At 48.1% G+C, this 22412-nt stretch overlaps 1 protein-coding gene and 1 long non-coding RNA gene across 4 annotated transcripts in view; one reads left to right on the plus strand and one right to left on the minus strand.

The window, feature by feature from the left end:
- Window positions 1–3154: 3154 nt before the first annotated feature.
- On the plus strand, window positions 3155–6320 carry LOC309376283. 2 transcript variants are annotated; one of them, XR_014171151.1, is made up of 2 exons: window positions 3155–3369; window positions 5126–6320. It is a non-coding gene; the product is annotated as an uncharacterized lncRNA (long non-coding RNA). The 2 variants fall into 2 exon arrangements; XR_014171152.1 differs by lacking the exon at window positions 3155–3369 and adding an exon at window positions 3382–3706.
- Window positions 6321–6464: 144 nt separating this feature from the next.
- Window positions 6465–22412, minus strand: part of FOXA3 (forkhead box A3) — a 33986-nt gene continuing 18038 nt past the window's right edge. For both annotated transcript variants that reach the window (XM_081922243.1, XM_081922244.1), the window contains one exon: window positions 6465–8294. In XM_081922243.1, coding sequence (XP_081778369.1) covers window positions 7107–8294 — 1188 coding nt within the window. In that variant the 3' untranslated portion in view covers window positions 6465–7106. The remainder of the gene's footprint in view (window positions 8295–22412) is intronic.

The raw sequence follows: 22412 nt of genomic DNA on the forward strand, positions 1-22412 counted from the left end.
CTGCTCTGCATTTCCAGGCAGGGCTCGGGCAGAACCCTGGCAGAAATCCTGGACGGCTGAGTTGCTGCCAGTCCGTGTAGATAATAATAATAATAATAATAATAATAATAATAATAATAATGGTGGCTCCAAACAGAAAATTAAAAGCACCATAAAATGGCAAACTTCCCTAAACAGGGCTGCCTTCAGGTGTCTTCTAAAAGTCAGATAGTTGTTTATTTCCTTGACATCTGATGGGAGGGCGTTCCACAGGGCGGGCGCCACTACCGAGAAGGCCCTCTGCCTGGTTCCCTGCAACCTCACTTCTCACAGTGAGGGAACTGCCAGAAGGTGGACCTCAGTGTGTGGACAGAACAATGGGGGTGGAGATGCTCCTTCAGGTATACTGGGCCGAGGCCGTTTTGGGCTTTCAAGGTCAGCACCAACACTTTGAATTGTGCTCAAAAATGTATTGGGAGCCAATGTAGGTCTCTCAGGGCTGGTGTTATATGGTCTTGGTGGTCGCTCTCAGTCACCAGTCTAGCTGCCGCATTCTGGATTAGTTGCAGTTTCCGGGTCACTTGCAAAGGTAGCCCCACTGTGCTAGATAGACCAGTGCTTACTGGAGTAAGGTCTCATTCACACTGCTACTTGTCCTGTGCCTAGAAAGCAGGGGGTCGAGTAGTTTTCTGTTTTCTCCTGCTGCTTTCCCTGGGGAAAACCCGCTCTTTAGCGCTGAATGGGACAAACGTTAATCCATGGAAAAGCGGTAAAGATCAGATTTCTCCAGGTTAAAGCGGTGGAACAAGCAGAAGTCCGTACGAGCCCTGTGGATTCTTATACAGTGGTACCTTGGGTTACATACACTCCAGGTTACATACGCTTCAGGTTACAGACCCCTCTAACCCAGAAATAGTACCTCGGGTTAAGAACTTTGCTTCAGGATGAGAACAGAAATCGTGCGGTGGCAGTGTAGCAGCAGCTGGAGGCCCCATTAGCTAAAGTGGTGCTTCAGGTTAAGAACAGTTTCAGGTTAAGAACGGACCTCTGGAACGAATTAAGTACATAACCAGAGGTACCACTGTATTCTTATATTCCTGAGAGTGCCAAACTGAGGAACAACTGCATCTGGGATCGATGTCTTTTGGGGCGAGCCTCAACAAATGAACGCTTAACTCCGGCCCCACAAAAATGTGCAGTTTGCTGCTTCTCTGCCTCCCCAGATTACAGGGGAAGCTGTTTCTCAAGAACTCTGCTTTGGTGAGAGACCCGCCCCCCCCCAAGCTTCTGAGGACCTTTGGTGTCCTTTAGGCTAGATTTATAAACCGCTGACTGATGGAGAGGGATTTGATAGTATGCATTGCTGTGCAGAATGCCCCGAACAGATGTTGTGGATGGCAAGTGCATTCCAAACGGCGTGGAGAATTTGGGTGGGACCCTGAATTTCTGGACTGCAGCGTTCCAGAGAAAAGGGTTAGTTTTCCATCGCCCCCCTTCCTAGCTGGCCGGATTGATGAGAGGGGATGAGACGACCATGTAGCCTTCCTGCAAAAAAAAAACATTTTAGCAGTGATCTTTGTCATGTCCCAGGGGAATTTGGAATTTTAGTGACCCGGGTCCCGCTGGGAGAGAATCTGACTGGGGTTTGCAAGACGTACATGCTCAGGACACGTCCCCTTGTGGTGTGTGCTTGGCCACGTGGCTCTTGTGTGACCCTGGTGCTTGGGTGTTGGGGCTTTGGCCGGTTAATGATTAATCTGCACTGCAAGGGCAGCAGAAGGTGGGATTTGAAGGCCTGGATTCTTCCCCCACCACCACCACGCCAGAGGATAAGTGTGGGCACTGTATTTGAGGAGTAAACAAACCCAGGGGTCATGGACCACCGTGGGTGGGTGGCAGCGTGGAGGATAAAGGTTGGGGCAGTGGCCTGCAGGGAGCTGTATTCACTTCCCCTCCCGAAATCCTGCTCCTCTTCATCAGAATTTGTGAGGAATCTCAGGTACTTCTAAACGTGTCACACTTCTAGGTTTTAAGACTGAATCACCATTCCACTCTTGAATTCTAAAGTTAGGCCTCTTTCGCTCAGCTCGCCTGCAGATTTCAGGACGTTAGATCTGAGCTATCCACAGATTCATGACCGGCAAAGTTTAATTTCCCCTTTCACAAGACCTGGAGTTGCAAAGGAGCTCTGATCCCACCTGGCAAAACCAAGGGCTTATGTAAATGTGTGGGCAGAGGAGCAGACCGGTGTTGCAAAGAGCTTTCCTTTTGTCTAGCAAATTCGGATCTCCTTGATTGCGGATGGCATTGCTTAAAGGGTAAAGGTAAAGGGACCCCTGACCATTAGGTCCAGTCGCAAACGACTCTGGGGTTGCGGCGCTCATCTCGATTTATTGGCTGAGGGAGCCGGCGTACAGCTTCCGGGTCATGTGGCCAGCATGACTAAGCCGCTTCTGGTGAACGGCGGAAATGCCGTTTACCTTCCCGCCATAGCGGTACCTGTTTATCTACTTGCACTTTGTACTTTCAAACTGCTAGGTTGGCAGGAGCAGGGACCGAGCAATGGGAGCTCACCCCGTGGCGGGGATTCGAACCGCTGACCTTCTGATCGGCAAGCCCTAGGCTCAGTGGTTTAACCCACAGCAGACCTGTGTTGCAAAGAGCTTTCCTTTTGTCTAGCAAATTCAAATCTCCTTGACTGCAGATGGCATTGCTTAGTGCACATCAAAGAAGGGGTCACTTTCCAGAAATGCAGGGAAGCCTGGGGACAGAGGTGTCATTTCAGATCTAAGGACTGGCAGTGGACGCAGCAAAGTTTAAAAGCCTACTCTCTTGCAAAAGGCTTGCATTTTATGGTCGCTTATTGTGGGTTTTGTATTCCTCAAAATATCTGTAGTAATAACAGCAATCACTCTTATTTTAAGCAAAGGGTTTGTCCCTTCAGCATCCCTACGCAGTACATAGGCCCACTGGAATTATTTATAAAAAGGCACCGTCTAGCAACCTTCCTCAGTCTAATGCCCTCCAGATATTTTGGACTACAACTCCCATCAGCTCCAGTGGAAAAATAAAATGGAAGGAACAAGGCACCATTGTGACTCCATCTTAGGTCCCTTAGTTCCTTCCAGTTTCAAATAAGAAGCCTGAGGGGAGCCGTGAGAGATAGGATGTTTGACCAAGGAAGGACCTTCATGTCCCACTTTCTGCTCTTCCCTTTCCCCATCTTTGCTTGAAGGCTCCTTAATTTGGGGCCTTAACGTTTCTGGGACGGTGTTTTGTGGAGAGAGGCAAGGCCTCTGCGGTTGCTAACAACTGCTACAGGGGATCTCCCCGCCATTTTGAATCTTTTGGAGCGCTTCGTGAAAGAAGGGCCGAATCCAGCCCCCTGTGGTGGGAAAACAGTAAAAAAACCACACACACCAAAAGTGTACCATAATATTTTATTGACCCAGTGTGTTTCAGATTAAAATTCTACAGAGGTGCTTAAAAGAGCACTCGGCTTTCTAAGCGCCCCTGAAGAAGAATATATTTCAGCACATGTTGGACCAAAAAACCCCCACACTTTTGGGATTTCATCTCCTGCCATTTGTTCCTCTCAAACTGCCAAAATAGGCTTGTGTATGAACAGCCAGGGTGGCAGTGGGGCCTGGCAAGTTGTGTTGTTGGCCGGCCACTTCAAAATGGCTTCCCTTTTGCTATGGGCAGGGGCTGCTAGGCCGAAGCAAAGGTCCGGCTTCCTTTGAGTTAATGACATGGTTGGCTTGTGCCGGCTGAGGCAAATATTCCCCAGACAGATGTCAATCTTGCCCATTAGTTGGTTCTTTTAAGGAAAGCGACCCATCTCTATGGCACTCCCTCCCATTAGAAACCAGGTGGGCACCATTTCTGCTGAGTTTCAGGTGCCAGGCTAAAAACATCTGGATTTCAGGAGCCCTTTGTAACCGTAAATGAGTGTTTCAGTCCGTTTTAAGTTTTGTAAATTGCATATTTTATTTTTTTTGTAAGCTGCTTTGAGACCCAGATGTGCTGAAAAGTGGGGTAGAACTTTTGATCAATACAGTGGTACCTCGCAAGACGAATGCCTCGCAAGACGAAAAACGCACAAGATGAAAGGGTTTTTCGTTTTTTGAGTTGCATCGCAAGATGATTTTCTCTATGGGCTTGCTTCGCAAGACGAAAACGTCTTGTGAGTTTGTTTCCTTTTTCTTAAAACTGTTAATACCCAGGGAATCCGCGCTTCGCAAGACGAAACAACTCGCAGAACGAATTAATTTCGTCTTGTGAGGCACCACTGTACTGTATTTTTCGTTCCATAAGACACACTTTTTTCCTCCTAAAAAGTAAGGGGAAATGTGAGCGCGTCTTATGGAGTGAATGGTGCTGCGCAGCACCCTTTCAGCAAAACGCCTCTCCTCGTCCTTAGCCGCTGCAGCTTCTTCAGGAAGGGGGAGCCTTCATCCCGCTGCCCTGAAGAGGCTTGGCGCGGCTATCCCAGAAGCCAGAACAGCCAGAGGCTATCCCAGAAGCCAGATCCCTCTTGCTGTTCTGGCTTCTGGGATTCAGAATATTTTTTTCCTTGTTTTCCTCCTCCAAAAACTAGGTGCGCCTTATGGTCTGGTGCTTCTTATAGAGCGAAAAATACGGTAGATACCTAAGGTCCTGTTGATGGGACAGATTTAGGGTTGGCCATACTGTATGTTCTCTTTTTCCTCCAGGACATGTGTACCGTTTGATGATTGGGTTTCAGTAGTTGCCCTGCGAATCTAGGAAGCTGAACGGGCTTAGAGAGGAGAAGTATAAAAACGATGGTGCAGATTTCGCCTTGCATTAAACTCAGGAGGCGGAACCTGTCGTGCAATTCGGCCGACCTATTTAATCAGACTCTATACTGTTACATCTAAGAATAGTAAGAGCCGTTCGACCCCGGAATGCTCTCCCTTGGGAGATTGTGGTCACTCCTTCCTCGGAGGTTTTTAAGCAGAGGCTGGACGGCCATCTTTCGTGGATGCTTTAGCTGAGATTCCTGCTTTGCAGGGGGGTTGGACTAGATGACCCCTGGGTGTCCCTTGCAATTCTATGATCTAGCCCTGTTTGCACAAGCGTTTGGTTTCCTTCGCACTTCGAAGTAAGCTGTGTCTCTTTGCAGGCGTTTGAAAGATGAGAAAGGACTACAAAGGGAGATAACGATACGGAGATACAAGCCAAGGTTTATTGGTAGTGATACCGATTCAATCCAAAATAAAATAAAATAGGTAAGTTCCATTTTCAGCAATGTAACTTCACTGTGCCTATTCCCCCCTCCCCCATTTTCTTCTGGGTTACGCTCTTATTTTGGTTTTTGTTAATTGTACACTGTGATTGGGCTGCCTTTTCCGATTCGTCTTTCGAAGGGTGGCAGAGATCTGATTGACATAGCTGTCAAGCATCCCTTATTTGGCGGGACAGTCCCTTATCCCAGCACCTGCTGTCCCTTATTGATGATATCCCTTAAATAAGCTACTGAAGGTAATGGGGCCATTTCTATGTCCAGCTGACCTTTGTCAACAACAAATTGTTGCTTTTTTGTGTGTTGAATATATGCTATATGATAATTTATAGGACCTAATAGGTATCTAAAGCCATTTGCACGCAACAAAATATGTATTTTATCAAAGTAATTGTTGACCCCTTATTTTGGCTGCTGGTCCCTTATTTTCAAATTTGTAAGTTGACAGCTATGCTGATTGAGTATCTGGGCACGATAGCGGCAGGTTTTATTTTTTAAGTTTATGCCCGCTATTTCTGCTCTGCAGAGGTTGTTGTTCTGCAGAAGGGTTTGTAGCTCAATGGTACAGCATTGGCATTGCATGCAAAAAAAGGGCCAGATTCAACCCCTGGGATGTCCAGGTGGGGCTGTAGGAGAAGCCTGTCCCAGATCTTGAAGAAGTGCTGTCTGTCTGTGTTAGGCGAACAGTGAGCTGGGCCTGACGAAGGCAGCTTCACTCATTCCCACCCTCAGCCCTGGAAGATCGGGGGAAGTATGTGTTAAAAATAAATAAATATTTTCGAGGTCTTAAGTACTGGGAGCCAGGAGTCTTTTGTTGGCTTGTGCCACCAGATCAGAGTTATAAATTCCTTGTAAGCGGTGGGATGGCGTTGCGGGGGGGGGAGGAGGGGGAACCCTGAATACCGTTTTGTTTTAATTATCATTAATACCGAAAAGAAAAGGAGAGACAAACACACTTGGAAACAAACACCCCCTCGAATTGTCTCTAAAGTATATGATATATTAAATCAAGCTCTTACCCTTTTTCCCAACAGAAAGCACAAATATTTAAATATATAAAGCCACTTTTTCTTTTCTTTTAAAAAAAGAAGAAGATAGATGTGAACTATATTTTCCCTGCTCGTCTTCAGGCTGAGGCCTAAATTGTCTTTGGGGTAACCAAACCCGTGTGTGTGTGTGTGTGTGTGTAACAATGGAGTCCTGCCACGTATCATTCTGACCTAAACAGGTGGGTTTGAGAATCTCAAGACAAAAGTTCAACCGTTGACTGTAACATCTGCGTTGAGACAGGAAAGTCCCAATGTTCTGGGCCAAGGGATGGCTCCCCAGTTTGCAAATTTCCATTTCTCTGCCCCTTTTTATGTATTCCTGGACACCCATCCAAGCTCCACTCCTGGAGATATAGCAAGCATCTTTAATCACCGTAAAATGCAGAGTGGGGTCCGCCATTTTGAGGTGGTGGGGATCTGCCATGGGTGCGAACCCATGCTGAAGTATAGATGACTCCATCCATGGCCTTTATCACCCAACTGGCCATTGGTTGGTGGCCCAAAGGTGCGTGAGCTTGTTCTTCCTTGCTTTTCCCTGGTCATGATGGGCAAGTGAGTCCATTGACACGGAAGGCCGCCAAAGGAGCTCCGGACCGCTATGAGGCAATTTCGGTTTTGAGGTCTGGAAAGCGTAATGATTCGTCAGAGAGTCTAGTAGGCCAAGTCTCTGGTTGCTTTCTCTGTCCCACGGGCCACGATGCGATTGGATGGCGGTGGGAGAGAACGTCTCATGGATGGTCTTGCTGTTGATGGCGGCACGAGGCAGAGCTTCTCTTGTTCCTTTGGCCCCCTCCTATCTCGCAACGACAACCTTACGAGGCGTTGAGCAAAGAGCGGCTGTACAGGCTCTGATAATAGGAGCCGGTCTCGCTGAGCGAAGTGGATGCCTCATAGGGGTGTTTGCTTTCCACCGCGTGTGGGGAGCTATAGCCGCTGTAGGCCATGGCTTGCTCGTAGGACTTCAGGTCAATCTTGTGGTTCTGCTCCGTGGACATCAAGTTGGTGATGGAAAAGGGATGGTTGAAGTTGAATTGAGGGTCCATTTTGAGGTCGCTCGGGAGATCCAGGTTGGTAATTGAGGTGGCAAAGTAGTGGCTATTCATGGACTGGGAGATGGGGGCTGGCGAGGCCTCGGAAACTGGGGATGAGCCCTGACCCCCAGAACAATCGAGTTGCACCAAACCCCTTTGCTCCTCGGAGCCATGGGAGGTGTCTGAGTGGCCCGACTCTGCTCCTTCCGAGCCCGTGTTGGGGCTCTGGCCTTCCTGAAGACCCTCGGGAATCTTGGATGTCTGCTCTTGGGCGTTGGAGCCTTTGGAGTTCGGCTTCTTGGCCTTGTCCTCGATTTTGAAACGCTTCTGCCTCCTCAGGTAACAGCCGTTCTCAAACATGTTGCCCGAATTCGGGTGGAGGGCCCAGTAGGAGCCTTTGCCGGGCTTGTCCGGGGAACGGGCCACCTTGACGAAGCAATCGTTGAAGGAGAGGGAGTGGCGGATGGAGTTCTGCCAGCGCTGCTGGTTTTCGCGGTAGTAAGGGAAGAGGTCCATGATCCACTGGTAGATCTCGTTGAGGGTCAGCATCTTGCTCGGGGCCTGCTGAATCGCCATGGTGATGAGGGAGATGTAGGAATAGGGAGGCTTAGCGTGGGTCAGCGTGCGCCGGTACGACTTGTTGATCTCCTTGGGTCTGTTCATGCCTGACGGCGAGTAGCTTAGCGGGGCCATGGACTGGCCGACATTTTGGTAAGGCGACAGAGAGTTGAGTGTGGGGGCCTGAGCTCCCAGCTGAGTCAATACTGGGCTGACGGGAGACGCCACCGACGGGAGGCCCATCGAACTGGTGGCGTTGGTCAGTCCAGTGAGAGAAGGGCTACTCAATCCGCTGTTTGGATAAGGCATGTTCATGGAGCTGGGGGACGTGAGGGGGTTCAGTGTCACGTAGGAATTAATCGAGTTCATAGGCCCTAAGCTGGACGTCATTGTGCTCACCGAAGGAAACACCTGTGGGAGACAAAAGGAGATGGTTACAGGAGAGTCGGAGCATTCCCCAGGGAGACAAATGGCAAAGAAACGGTCCAACATTTGACGCTTTCGATAGTTACACAGCAGGCAGAAGTCAAGAGGTGGAGCTTTTCCTGCCACTGAAGCAGACAGCTGCACCTGTTGAATTTGTCCTGTGCCACAGATGAAAAGATGTTGATGACGGAACAACCGCTTGCCCAAAGAATGGAGGGAAAAGACCATTTTATGCTAAGAAATATAAAAGGAAGAGGGTCCACTTGCACCACTGACACAAGTTATAAGAGAAAGGGGGACATTTCCTCACAGTGAAGCACACGAAGGGAGGGACTGCAACCTCTCCCTTTCCTTGTTCTGCTAGGGAAAAAATATACAGATGGGCCACAAATAGACGGAAGATCCGCCACCAGGCTTGCCACTGAAATTTTGGGGAAAGGAAAATATGAGGTGCACTTGAGAGTTCCCAGGTGAAACATCCCTGGTTAGTACCATCTCACAGGGAACAGAGAGTAGAAAATGCCCTCTCAGAAAGTTTGGGCTGCCATATCTGAAGCTTTCCTCCATTTCAGACAAGGTGGGCTGGTGGTCCATAAGCCCGGTCATTTCCCCTTGGGGCGCCATCTTTGTTTACCAGTCCTTTATTTGCTCAAAGCCACTGAACCAGATGCTTCAAGGCAGCGAAGCAGCCCTGCTATTTACATAAGATAGGGAGTTAATTGGCAAAACTATTGATCCTCGAGGATAAGTCAGGATCTGCTGCCAGGGGATGGGCGATACCAAAGCAATACAGTTTGGTGCCACAGTCCTCACTGGCCATATGCTTGTTGTCTGTTGCTGTGGGTGACGGGGGCCATAAATTTTGTTCACGGAGCCTGTTCTGAAGGCCTTGAAAGGCAGCAGGAAGACATCGGTGGACCTGAACGGGTTTTTGTTTAAGAAAGGAGGCCTGCCTGAAAAAGCTAGGGTATTGGGTTTGGCTGGTAGGAAACCCAGATTTAAATCCCAGTTGAACCAAGAATTTCACTGAGATGAGAAGGAGAGGACCACTGCTCATTTGTTATCTGAGAATCCAAAGGGGACTCTGCGTCTATCAGTGGCAACCTTTGAGAAGCAGCAGAGAAGAGAATCCTTCTTAAAAAAAAAAAAATCCAGTCTCCTTTATAGCGATGGCGACAGGGCACTTAGCATTTAAAAAGTGCTTTTTGGGTGCTCAGAGAGCATCACATACATGACCACAACAATACTTATATCAGACCTGTAAGGCAGTTCTTTATTACTACAGATGGCCAAGAAGGGGTGGGGCTGAGAGACAATGGGTCCCCCCCCCAACACACATTTGAGCATTCTTTAGCCCATGGGTAGGCAAACTAAGGCCCGGGGGCCGGATCCGGCCCAATCGCCTTCTAAATCCAGCCTGCAGACGTTCCAGGAATCAGCGTGTTTTTACATGAGTAGAATGTGCCCTTTTATTTAAAATGCATCTCTGGGTTATTTGTGGGGCCTAGGAATTTGTTCATCCCCCCCCCAAAAAATAGTCTGGCCCCCCACAAAGTCTGGGGGACAGTGGACTGCCCCCCTGCTGAAAAAGTTTGCTGACCCCTGATTTAGCCATTTGTCTAATTCCCCACCCCATTCAAATTAGATTGGAATAGCCTCCACTCACACGTATCTGAATTTATATATGAGAAACAACTTTGGTCTTTCCCATCCATACCAGCAAGCATTCCCTTTTGTTTTTGCGCCTGCTTTCTCATTGGTTGATTCAGTTTTGCCAATTAAGAAGTGACGGGCCACGCATGCAGATAGCTGCGGCGCATGCAAAAGCACCCCAGTTGCGCAGTTATAAATTTGCTTGTGTTGCTTTCTGGTTTTGTGCAAACCTGAGGGATAAATAAATAAACAACCACACACACACACACACCCCGCCTTTTCAGGACTCAGAGTGCACCATAAATAGTTATGAGTACGACTGGAAAAGAAATGAATGCATTGAGGAAGTAGCAGGCATGGAAAAGAGAGTGGCAGAAACCGAGGGTTGCTCTTGTGTCACCCCAAAACACGGACCCAAATCGGCTGCAACCCTGAACGGAGCAGTTTGCAGCCCGGCTTTGCTCAGCTTATCGGATCATCCCCCTCATCGGGGAACCTGAATTTATGGAAGGAAAGCATTGAGGTGGGTGTTGCTTGGGGTGTGTGTGTGTTAACGGCATGTGGACTATGCAAATTGAGTGAGAAACAGACATTAAACTCCGTTATGGGCAAGCTTGGTATGGCTTGCCTAAGGTCCACCTAGTTAGCCGAGGTGAGATTTCAACTGGGGATTTTCCTGGCGTGACACTGTTTGGCGCTACACTATTCAGACTTGTTCCGCCTTCCATTTCGTGGAATAAAGCAATCCACCCAAATGTTTGTCTAACAGCCTTCTGCAACCTGTTTTATTGCTCCACCCTCCCAGTTATGGGTGGTGGAGCAGGCGGGCTGTTCTATTGGTTCACCGCCCTTAGAAAATTCCTGGTTATGCAGGGTGTGTGTTTCAGAATGTGGGGCAGGACCAGCACCACTTGAGGGGCCTTCTAGGAGAGGCAGGTGGAAGAGCCTTTTGTGGGGCTGGTGGTTTCTCCACACTGCCCCATCATTCCCAGTCTGATTTGGGGGAAGAGGAAGTAGAGGAAGAGCCACTGTTTTGTTCTCATGAAAGCTCCTTGTGTGTGACTTGAGGACCAGGGAGGGTCAGAAATGTCCTCTTCTGCTACTCTTCTGTTGCCAACATTATGCTCCCAGTCTACAGATTCTCACATGCAACTGCATGCAACCTTACATTGAAATCTGCACATTATCTACACATGAGTCCTCTTTTTCTGTTTTGAAGCTAACTGTGGATCAACGCTTCCGCCAGCGTTTCTGCTAACCATTGGTTCCACTGAGCAGTTGTTCAAAGTGGGTCCATAAACTGTGGTTTGGGCTAACAGAAATGGCAGTATAGACGTAGCAATAATCATAATTAGTTCTGAAACTCAGTGGGAGGCGTGATTGACTGTGCAAGAGGGGAGGAAGATCCTAGGAGCCTATTCCTCGATCTCCTGAGCATGGTTTGAAGATGGGACAGAAAAAATGCAAGGAAATTTCGCCCCCTTAAAGCAATGCTACTTAAGTTTCCCAAGCAACAGCTAACCGTTTCGCAGAAAATGTAGTCTTGAAATGTTCCTAAGATGTACAACACCATGCTTAGAGATGGTCAAGAAATACAACACACTGCCAATCAAATGTGAATACCTTGGGTCAAGGTATATGTAAAGTAGGAGACCTTGGAAGAACTTCTGGCCAGAGGAGCAAAAACCGTGACTGGTTTCAGAACGAGGCAATTGATTCCTGAATTTCGGAGTAACTGTTTTCACAACAGAGCTGGGTGTATGCACAAATATATGCATTTAATGGTAGGATAAATGTTAATTTGGAATTTGGGGCTGTGCGGCATTGTGCCTATAATTTATCTTCCTTCTGAAACGTCAGAAATGCTATTATTATTATTATTATTATTATTATTATTATTATTATTATTATTAGTGTATTGGGTTCTTGTGAACTTGCACAGGAAGTCTAAGGGCTTTTCAGTGTGGCAGTTTGAAAATGTAATCCTGTATTCTCACCGTGGCCAACCAGATCAACACCGATGAGGGAAACCCCGGGCAGGATCAGTGCACAATAACAACTTTGCCTTCCAGCAACTGGGATTCAGAATCATACCGCCCCATTGAACAAGGCTGATAGCCATTGATAGCCTTTTATCCTCAAGGAATTTGACTAATCCTCTTTAAAATCCATCTGAACTTGTCTGCAAGTTCCATTGTTTAACTGCATGAAAAAGCACTTTTATCTGCCCTGAACCTTCCTACATTTGGCTTCAGCGTTATGAGAGAGGGAGAAAAAGTTTCTCTACAAAAAGTGGTTCCCATTTAGCTAATTACTGAGGACCCCCCTATTTTTCAAAACCCCAGCCACAAGACCCCTTAACTTTGAAAAAATTGATAATTCTACAGTACTAGATTCAGGTAGGTACTGTGTTGGTATGACACAGTCAATATATATATATAAATAAAAAAGGTAAAGGGACCTTAAAGGTAAAACGGACCCGTGATCATTAGGTCCAGTTGTGGCCAACTCTGGGGTTGTGGTGCTCATCTCGCTTTACTGGCCAATGGAGCCGGCGTACAGCTTCCGGGTCATGTGGCAAGCATGACTAAGCCGCTTCTGGCAAACTAGAACAGCGCACGGAAACGCCATTTACCTTCCCGCCAGAGTGGTACCTATTTATCTACTTGCACTTTGATGTGCTTTCAAACTGCTAGGTGGGCAGGAACTAGGACCAAACAACGGGAGCTCACCCCGTCGTGGGGATTCGAACCGCCGACCTTCTGATCGGCTCTGTGGTTTATCCCACAGCACCACCCGTGTCCCAGTAGCACCTTAGAGACCAACTAAGTTTGTTCTTGGTATAAGCTTTCGTGTGCATTACCTCTGCATATATATTTTTTTGAACAAAATATGGGGTAGCCCCTAATAAGCAAAGGTATACTAAAAGAAAAAGGAAAAAAAGACTTGGGCTAAGAGATATCTGTTTTTCAGCATCATGGTGTATCAGCAGCTAAACATCTTGATGTTCTGAAATTGGAGATCAGGCGTTGGGGATGAAGGAAGGTGCAGAAGGTTGGGTGGGTGGAGAGGGAGGAGAGGAAACTGAGTCACTTCCACAGCATGGTTTGAGTGGGAGGGGAGGGGGATGGGGGGTAGACCTGGGCGATATAACAATACAGTGGTACCTCGGGTTAAGTACTTAATTCATTCCGGAGGTCCGTTCTTAACCTGGAACTGTTCTTCACCTGAAGCACCACTTTAGCTAATGGGGCCTCCTGTTGTTGCACGATTTCTGTTCTCATCCAGAAGCAAAGTTCTTAACCCGAGGTACTATTTCTGGGTTAGCGGAGTCTGTAACCTGAAGCGTATGTAACCTGAGGTACCACTGTACCTTGGTTGTCGAACGGCTTGGCTCCCGAACAAATTGGCTCCCGAACGCCACAAACCCAGAAGTAAGTGTTCCAGTTTGTGAACATTTTTTGGAAGCCGACCGTCAGACGCGGCTTCCGATTGAGTGCAGGAAGCTCCTGCAGCCAATCGGAAGCCGTGCCTTGGTTTTTGAACGGTTCCGGGAGTCAAACGGATTAAGTTTGACAACCAAGGTACCACTGTATTTTGCCCAGGGCCAGTATGAGGGGCAGACGGCAGTGGCGGCTTCACTCGGTGGTGTATTGCTGTTGAAAATGGGGGGAAAACAAGCTGCAGCGAGGACAGTGGTGGTTTGACACCGGCTCCTTTCTGACATTGTGATTTACCGCCATATCGCGGTGTTTAGCTGGCGGTCTGCTCTGCCAAAGAGAGGGAAAGGCAGAGCCTCACATTCAGCTGCCCTGGTCTCCCTCGGCGTGAGGGAAAGGCAGTTCAGATCAGATCAGCAGCGTTATCGGCGGAGATCATTGTGCGATATCGGCGGCACCTCAAAATCGGCTGCTCTGCCCTCCCTTGCGTGAGGAGCAATACAGGGTTAAAATGTTATCGTGGTGTGATTTCGAAACCAGTTTTGGGCCAGCATACGGTGGTATCTCGGGTTAAGTACTTAATTCGTTCCAGAGGTCCGTACTTAACCCGAAACTGTTCTTAACCTCAAGCACCATTTTAGCTAATGGGGCCTCCCGCTGCTACCACGCCGCCGGAGCCTGATTTCTGTTTTTATCCTGAAGCAAAGTTCTTAACCTGAAGCACTATTTCTGGGTTAGCGGAATCTGTAACCTGAAGCGTATGTAACTTGAAGCGTATGTAACCTGAGGTACTACTGTATTGAAAACTCGCACAACGCTAAAGCAGACCATAAAATTCGCGATATTAATATGCAAAATGTCAAAATTAGAGTTGGGGGCTGCAGACAAGAGATGGGGCCAAGGACCCCTAATTTGGATCCACTGCTCATGCTTGCAGATATTCTCAGTGTCCACATTGTGTTGTCCTCATCAAATTGCTGCCCCGTATATTTTTTTTACCCATTTAAACCAGATTTGCCTACTGTTTCCACCTTTCAATTCTGAGATTATCCAAAGAAATGGGACATCAGGATTAAATGGGGAAGTAGGACAGCGTTTTGATGGCGATGTTGCCATGCAGACTCTGTGCAGAACTTGCGTGCGTGAGCAGTCTCAGGCATATATCCATAGGGGTGTGTTTGCCAGTACTTCCTATCACGCCCACAAAATATCTCAATAAATATCCCCTCAAATATCCACAGTGCGCAAGAGACGTGTCTGCCCTTCCTGCTCAGTTGAAATTTGCCTTGGCTCGTCCTCTCCTACCTTGAACAGGCCCTTTTAAATATGCCCACATTTCATACTGGGGGCCAGGTGGGCGGCCCCTGCATTGCCACCCAGTGGCTTGGGTGCCCAGGTGGCACAAGCAGCAAAACTTTAGTGTGTGGAGAATTTCCAGACCGTATTCTCCCTGAACATGTAGCCGCCGACTCTCTTAATTTGACCCCATTTGAAAGAAAACCAGTGCATACATTTGGGGGGATTGGGGCATCTTATGGAGCAAATAAGATGCGGGTGGCGCTGTGGGTTAAACCACAGAGCCTAGGACTTGCCGATCAGTAGGTCAGTGGTTCGAATCTCCGCGACAGGGTGAGCTCGCATTGCTCGGTCCCTGCTCCTGCCAACCTAGCAGTTTGAAAGCACGTCAAAGTGCAAGTAGATAAATAGGTACCACTCCGGCGGGAAGGTAAACTCTCTGGTTCTCCAGAAGTGGCTTAGTCATGCTGGCCACATGACCCGGAAGCTGTACGCCGGCTCCCTCGGCCAATAAAGCGAGATGAGCGCCACAACCCCAGAGTCGGACATGACTGGACCTAACGGTCAGGGGTCCCTTTACCTTTATGGAGCAAATATTCATTTGCTGCTGTTCTTTTAATGTTATTTTCTGACATCTTGTGCTCCTTTATTGTTACAGTCGCACCTTAGGTTACAAACACTTTGGGTTACAGACTCCGCTAACCCGGAAGTAGTACCTCGGGTTAAGAACTTTACCTCAGGATGAGAACAGAAATCGCACGGCGGCAGTGGGTGGCCCCATTAGCTAAAGTGGTACCTCAGGTGAAGAACAGTTTCAGGTTAAGAACGGACCTCCGGAACGAATTAAGTTCGTAACCAGAGGTACCACTGTGTTTGAATTTTTTTGTCATTGCATTTTGCTGTTGCGTCCCTCACTGAGGCTCGATCCCCTGAAAGGCACAGGATAGAAATCTGTGAGGAGGCCAATGGCAACTCCTCGTGAAGTCACGGGGTGGAGAGGGAACTTGCTTCTGTCCTTTAGCATGCAGTAAAACGGCACTTCACGAGCTTGCCGATAGGCATGCAAACATTTGCAATGTCCACACAAACGTCATTGTCCCATATTCCCTCCACCATTAAATCCGGATCAACCCTTTCTGGGCGGAAATCCAAAAATAAAAGAAAGAAGGAAATCTGGTGTCATCAGCTGATCCGCACTATGTGACCAACCCATTTACAATATGAAGTCCCCAACTGGAAGCACCGTTTGCCCTGCTGAGCTAGTTCTGAGCTAGACACCAAAGGTATGATTCAGTAGAAGCCAAACCACGCGTGAGTTTGTTTTTCCATCGCTGGAACTCCTAGCACAATTTTGTTCTTCAAAAAGCAACCACGGCGGGGAGGGGTGACTTGACTCCAAAGCTTTTTCCGATCACAGAAGACCAGTATATCATGTCGTTTGACTCTAAGGCCCTTGCAATAACAGTTGGCACAAGTTTGGCTCAGCCTTCACCACCCTGGGGCAATCCAGATGTTTTAGACTACAACTCCCAGCTGTGCTGGCTGGAACTGGTGGGAGTTGTAGTCCTAAACATCTGCAGGTTGCCAGGCTGGCTAAGGCTGCTTTTAGATGGTTTCCTACCTGATATTTCCGTCTCCTTTAGACCTGCCTTGGGTGTGTCTGCCTGTAACTTATTTTTCCCCCTGAGCCAAACATTGTAAACCCTTTTCAGAAAGAGGGAAAGAGATTAGGCTGCTCCCAACCAAGGTTGCCTTCCTATTGTTTCTGAGAAGGCGAATGGCTTTTGAACCTTCTTTCATAATCTTGGATTAGAGGGAGCTATTTCAGGGCCATCCAGCAACTCGCCTCTTCACGTGGCTGGGATTTTATTAGCCAGATGTTCCTGCGGTCCAGTAGGAAATTTCCTTCTCCTCGCTTGCCCTGACTCCCCAGAATGGGTGCAATTCATCATTGGGCAGGATTCATTGGAAAGCATAGAATATATGCCATAATAATATTGCACACAAGTGGTGTTTTGACACAGCGTGTTCACACGGCGCTTGCGGATGCAAAGCGTGCCGGACAAATGAGCGTTTGTAAATAAGCGGGAAGGACACATGGTTTCACGGTATGTTTACAAATACACGACACTTTCATTGTGTTTACCGTTATAGATACTATTATGTATGCAGCAAACACAACATGCCCCATAAATTGTGAGTTGGCTGGGACCCATCAGTTTGCATAGGCTGCACCAGCTGGCTCCCTTTCCCCTAACACGCCAGTTGCACTTTGAGAAAAATGATTTTGGAACTTAATATATAGAATCATAGAGTTGGAAGGGACCACAAGGGCCATCGAGTCCAACCCCCTGCCAAGCAGGAAACGCCACCAGAGCACTCCTGACATATGGTTGTCAAGCCTCTGCTTAAAGACCTCCAAAGAAGGAGACTCCATCACACTCCTTGGCAGCAAATTCCACTGGCGAACAGCTCTTACTGTCAGGAAGTTCTTCCTAATGTTTAGGTGGAATCTTCTTTCTTGTAGTTTGGATCCATTGCTCCGTGTCCGCTTCTCTGGAGCAGCAGAAAACAACCTTTCTCCCTCCTCTATGTGACATCCTTTTATATATTTGAACATGGCCATCATATCACCCCTTAACCTCCTCTTCTCCAGGTTAAACATGCCCAGCTCCCTTAGCCGTTCCTCATAAGGCATCGTTTCCAGGCCTTTGACCATTTTGGTTGCCCTCCTCTGGACACGTTCCAGTTTGTCAGTGTCCTTCTTGAACTGTGGCGCCCAGAACTGGACACAGTACTCCAGGTGAGGTCTGACCAGAGCAGAATACAGTGGCACTGTTACTTCCCTTGATCTAGATGCTATACTCCTATTGATGCAGCCCAGAATTGCATTGGCTTTTTTAGCTGCCGCGTCACACTGTTGGCTCATGTCAAGTTTGTGGTCAACCAAGACTCCTAGATCCTTTTCACGTGTACTGCTCTCAAGCCAGGTGTCACCCATCTTGTATTTGTGCCTCTTTCTGGATGTCACGGCTTAGGTTTGAGCCCTGCACAACATTACACGGATGCTCTGTAACTGAACACATTTCCCTGCGCTGCAAATAAGTTGGACGACTCTTGCTATTAAATAGTGGGTGAGAACTTCAATACATAACACTTGCTTTTCGTTTAAGTAAGGTTTCGAGCTCGCGGGATTATAAATAAATGTTTAGATGGTGACCTCTGGGCCTTCACGTTCTTTTCTTCCGCAACCGGGATTGCACAGAAGTTTAAATTCTATTTTTTTTCCCCTGGAAAAGCTGTCCAATTGTGGGCGTGCAATTTTCTTTAGAACCCTCTTCACTTTTTCCATCCTTTGCAACTTTTCCCGCTGCAGGTTTTGCCGGTTTTTGCTGCTCAGGAGGAGAGCGTGGGGTTTAGATTTTCCATGGCCTCTCTCATCTCCCTGATAGCCCCAAATCCTTTCTAAACAGCACAGCAGACGCTGGCGTTGTGCAAGTTGGACCGGGGCCATCACCCCCTCCTCGCCCCCACCCCCGGACAGGCAGCCTTGGACATTAGAATCTGTTGTTTGCATGTGGGGGCGGGGGGGGGGCAGGTCTGGCAAGCAGCCCTGGCGTGGTCTCCCCTTTCCCCAAAGGTATCTCTCATCCCTCTGCACTGTGTACAAGAAGACCTTTGAAACATGGCGACAGCCACATCAAAGCCCACCCCTTGGTTGGGAAACCAGGAGTCAAATCTGCTCCGTCCCTGCAGCTGAGGAGATAGGGCCGGTTTGCAAAATCTTGCTCGTTGAAGCATTAAACTGGGGTAACCAACATGCCCCCTGGTTTAGCAGCCGCACGGTGCAATCCTGACTCAGGGTTTCTCCACCCTTCCTGTTGCTGTCCCCCAGTGAAAACCCACTCTCTGGCGCTTAATCGGAGCCAACAGCAATTCCGGTTTCCCCTGGATTGATGTTTGTTCCGATCTGTCGCTAAAGAGCGGGTTTTCCTTTTGAAAAGAGTGGAGCTGCCCGGACGCTGAGGTCCAGCGCCGAGGGCCTTCTGGCGCTTCCCTCATTGCGAGAAGCAAAGCTACAGGGAACCAGGCAGAGGGCCTTCTCGGTAGTGGCGCCCACCCTGTGGAACGCCCTTCCAGCAGATGTCAAAGCGATAAACAACTACCTGACATTCAGAAGACATCTTAAGGCAGCCCTGTTCAGGGAAGTTTTTAACGTGTGATATTTTACTGTATTTTTGGTTTTTATGGAAGCCGCCCAGAGTGGCTGGGGAGGCCCAGCCAGATGGGCGGGGTATAAATAATAAATTATTATTATTATTATTATTATTATTATTATTATTATTATTATTAATATTATTGAGATGGCACAAGCAGAGGTGTGTTCAGGAAGGCTCCCCTCCTAGTATATGTAGATGGGACTGCAGCCCCAGGCACTGGGTACCCTCAAAGTGCGCCAGCGACATGGTCCTGCCTCCCACTTTGTAAAAGTGTGCCATCGCTTTTCCGAAACTTCAGGCCTGTGAGTAGGGACTCCTCGTTTTTACGAGACACCGGACCTCATTGTAGGCCAAGAGTGGCCCTCCAGATGTTGCTATCATCATCGCTGGCTATTGGCCGTGCCTGTTGGGGCTGCTGGAAGTCCAACAATATCTGGAGGGTCAGAGATTTAGGCACTTGAAATACTTGACTTAGGGCTGCAAGATTGAGTTGATTAACCGGTTAGGTGAAACAATTAAAAGCCACGTTGATCAGCTAAAAAGCAGGTCCCAATTAATGGGACTACAGTATAGGTTTATAACTTTTGAATTCAAGGAATTCAGCTTTTCAGTACAAGTTGCTTTTGTAATTGCAGGTGTCAAATGTCATATTAGGTGTCTTCAATACCCAAAAGCAATATCTGTCTGCAATATCTCCAAACAAAGGAAGTATGTGCTTGTTTGTTCTTTTGCTTTAGACCTATGTGATTTTTACATGTGCAGATTTATGGGTGGCGCTGTGGGTTAAACCACAGAGCCTAGGGCTTGTCGATCAGAAGGTTGGCGGTTCGAATCCCCGCAATGGGGTGAGCTCCCGTTGCTTGATCCCTGCTCCTGCCAACCTAGCAGTTCGAAAGCACGTCAAAGTGCAAGTAGATAAATAGGTACCACTCCAGCGGGAAGGTAAACGGCGTTCCTGTGTGCTGCTCTGGTTCGCCAGAAGCGGCTTCGTCATGCTGGCCACACGACCTGGAAGCTGTACGCCGGCTCCCTCGGCCAGTAAAGCGAGATGAGCGCCGCAACCCCAGAGTCAGCCACGACTGGACCTAATGGTCAGGGGTCCCTTTACCTTTACCTAGTGGATCCACTTAACTGGTTAATCACCCCAAGCTGTAATCCAAAATACACTTACTTGGGTGAGAACGCACCACTGAAAATAGTTATTTCTAAATAAACATGGCCTGGGTAGAGATGCATGAGATTGTGCTGCTTTCATTAGTCAAGTGAAAGCCCTAACATTACACCAGCAGTAATATATCATTTATTTTGGTGGCATTGGGAACACGGAGCTTTGCAGAATAACAAAATTCTAAATCAACCTTCCCTAAACTGGTGCCCTTCAGATGTTTTGGATTACAACAACTCCCATCGAACATCTTTGTTTCTGAAACTTTTTGAACTTGAGCATCTTTTCTGGACTTTTTTATGAAACACACATGCTCCCTAGGAGGAGGAAAGGAGAATTCACTTGCTAAGATCCTTTCCTTCCTTGGAATTTTGCCCCCACATTTTTGAGGACCAGTGTGTTAGGTGCAGATGCATTCAGCAGGGCCCCCAAAGCCAACTTTTACAAAAAGAAAAGTCGGACCATAGAATGGTAGAGTTGGAAGAGACTCTGGGCCATCCCACAGACTGCGGAGAGAATAAATGGGTGCACTCTTCCCCCCTTGGATCAAATCTATGCTTCCAGGTGCTATAAAAAGCTGCAGAGATAGCGCAGGATCGTGCACACCCTGGAAATGATCTCTTTCAGCTTCTGCCTTCTGGAAGAAGGTACAGGGTTATAAAGAGTAGGACTAGCCGCCTGAGAAACAGTTTCTACCCAAATGTGATTTTGGTTTTAAATGCAGTGTAAGGAGTGTCTATGCGAGTATATTGTATTTAAAAATGGGGTATCAGAGTTTTTAGGGGGCTAACCAGGTTGGGATAGTTACAGATAGGTAGCCGTGTTGGTCTGCCATAGTCAAAACAAAAAAAATTCCTTCCAGTAGCACCTTAAAGACCAACTAAGTTAGTTCTTGGTATGAGCTTTCGTGTGCATGCACACTTCTTCAGATACCCCAGGTTGGGATAGCTGGGATAGCAGGCTTGTTGGGTTTTGAATGTTTTATGTAGATTTTCAATTGTTCTGTATGGGACAATGACAATAAAGATTATCGTATCGTATCCAGTCCAACCCTCTGCAATACAGGAATCTTGCCCACAGACAGGGCCCTCTTACCCATAGGCGCTAGGGGTGTGGGGCACCCGGGCGCCGGGCTCTCAGGAGCGCCAGGCCGAGAGTCCGGGGCCCTAGAGTTGAGTCCGGGGAAGAGCCCACCCATCTCTCAGAGCGCCATGGCAGGCTCTTCTGCTGCGGGTGGCTCTGCACTGCGAATTTGGGGGCGACCGAGCCAGCAAGACGCTGAGGTGGCCGGCCGGCCGGCTCCACCCTCCTGAGCGCCTGGGACTGGGCAACCTGGGGGGGGGGGCGCCGGGCAGATCTTTGCACTCCAGCGCCACATATGCTTAAGACAGCCATCCCTGGATGGGCTCGAACCACCAATGTTCTGGGTTAACTACTCAGCCCCCTAAGCAGCAGGTTGGGAAGGCAACAGAGGGAAAGGAATAGGAAGTGCTGAGTGAGATCCAAAGGCATGTGTCCACATATTTGTTTTAACTGGAGATTCTATTTGGAGATTCAGAAGGATGCCACTGTTGTTGACTGGCCCTGCTCCTGTGCTTGGGGGTGTGGTGGTGGGGAAAACGTCGCCTACTAAATGTCTGCATGTAAGACTTCAATCAATCAATCAATCAATCAATCAATTGATTGACTTCTGTTTAGGGCATAGGAGCAGGAGCTGTAGAAATGCTGGCAACTCTTTTAGACCAGTTGCAGGTAGGAAAACAGTGGGTTTTCCCACCTGTCCGCACATTATACAGTGGTACCTTGGGTTAGATATGCTTCAGGTTACAGACGCTTCAGGTTACAGACGCTGCTAACCCAGAAATAGTACCTCGGGTTAAGAACTTTGCTTCAGGATGAGAACAGAAATCGTGTGGTGGCGGCGTGGCGGCAGCAGCGGGAGGCCTCATTAGCTAAAGTGGTGTTTCAGGTTAAGAACAGTTTCGGGTTAAGAACGGACCTCCGGAACGAGTTAAGTACTTAATCCGAGGTACCACTGTACACTGGAGCGGGGATTCTAATTCACATCAGCATCATCTACAGCATAACTCCATGTAGAATCACCCTTGCTCCTATCCATAAAACTACTTCTAAGTGGTGGAAACCCAGACTTTAATGCTCCCCTGACTGTGAACTCGCCTGGGCGGTTTCAGTGTGCTAAGGACCAAGCAGTCAGGTCTGCATAATGCCTCTAATATTCGGGAGTCACATGTCGGGAATAACAAACCCTCCCTCTTTCTAGGTCAGCTCTCCTGTGCTGGCTGGGACCGATGGGTAGTCCAAAACATCT

The sequence above is a fragment of the Podarcis melisellensis genome (genome assembly GCF_964234715.1).
Source record: "Podarcis melisellensis genome assembly, chromosome: 8".
Taxonomy (NCBI): domain Eukaryota; kingdom Metazoa; phylum Chordata; class Lepidosauria; order Squamata; family Lacertidae; genus Podarcis; species Podarcis melisellensis.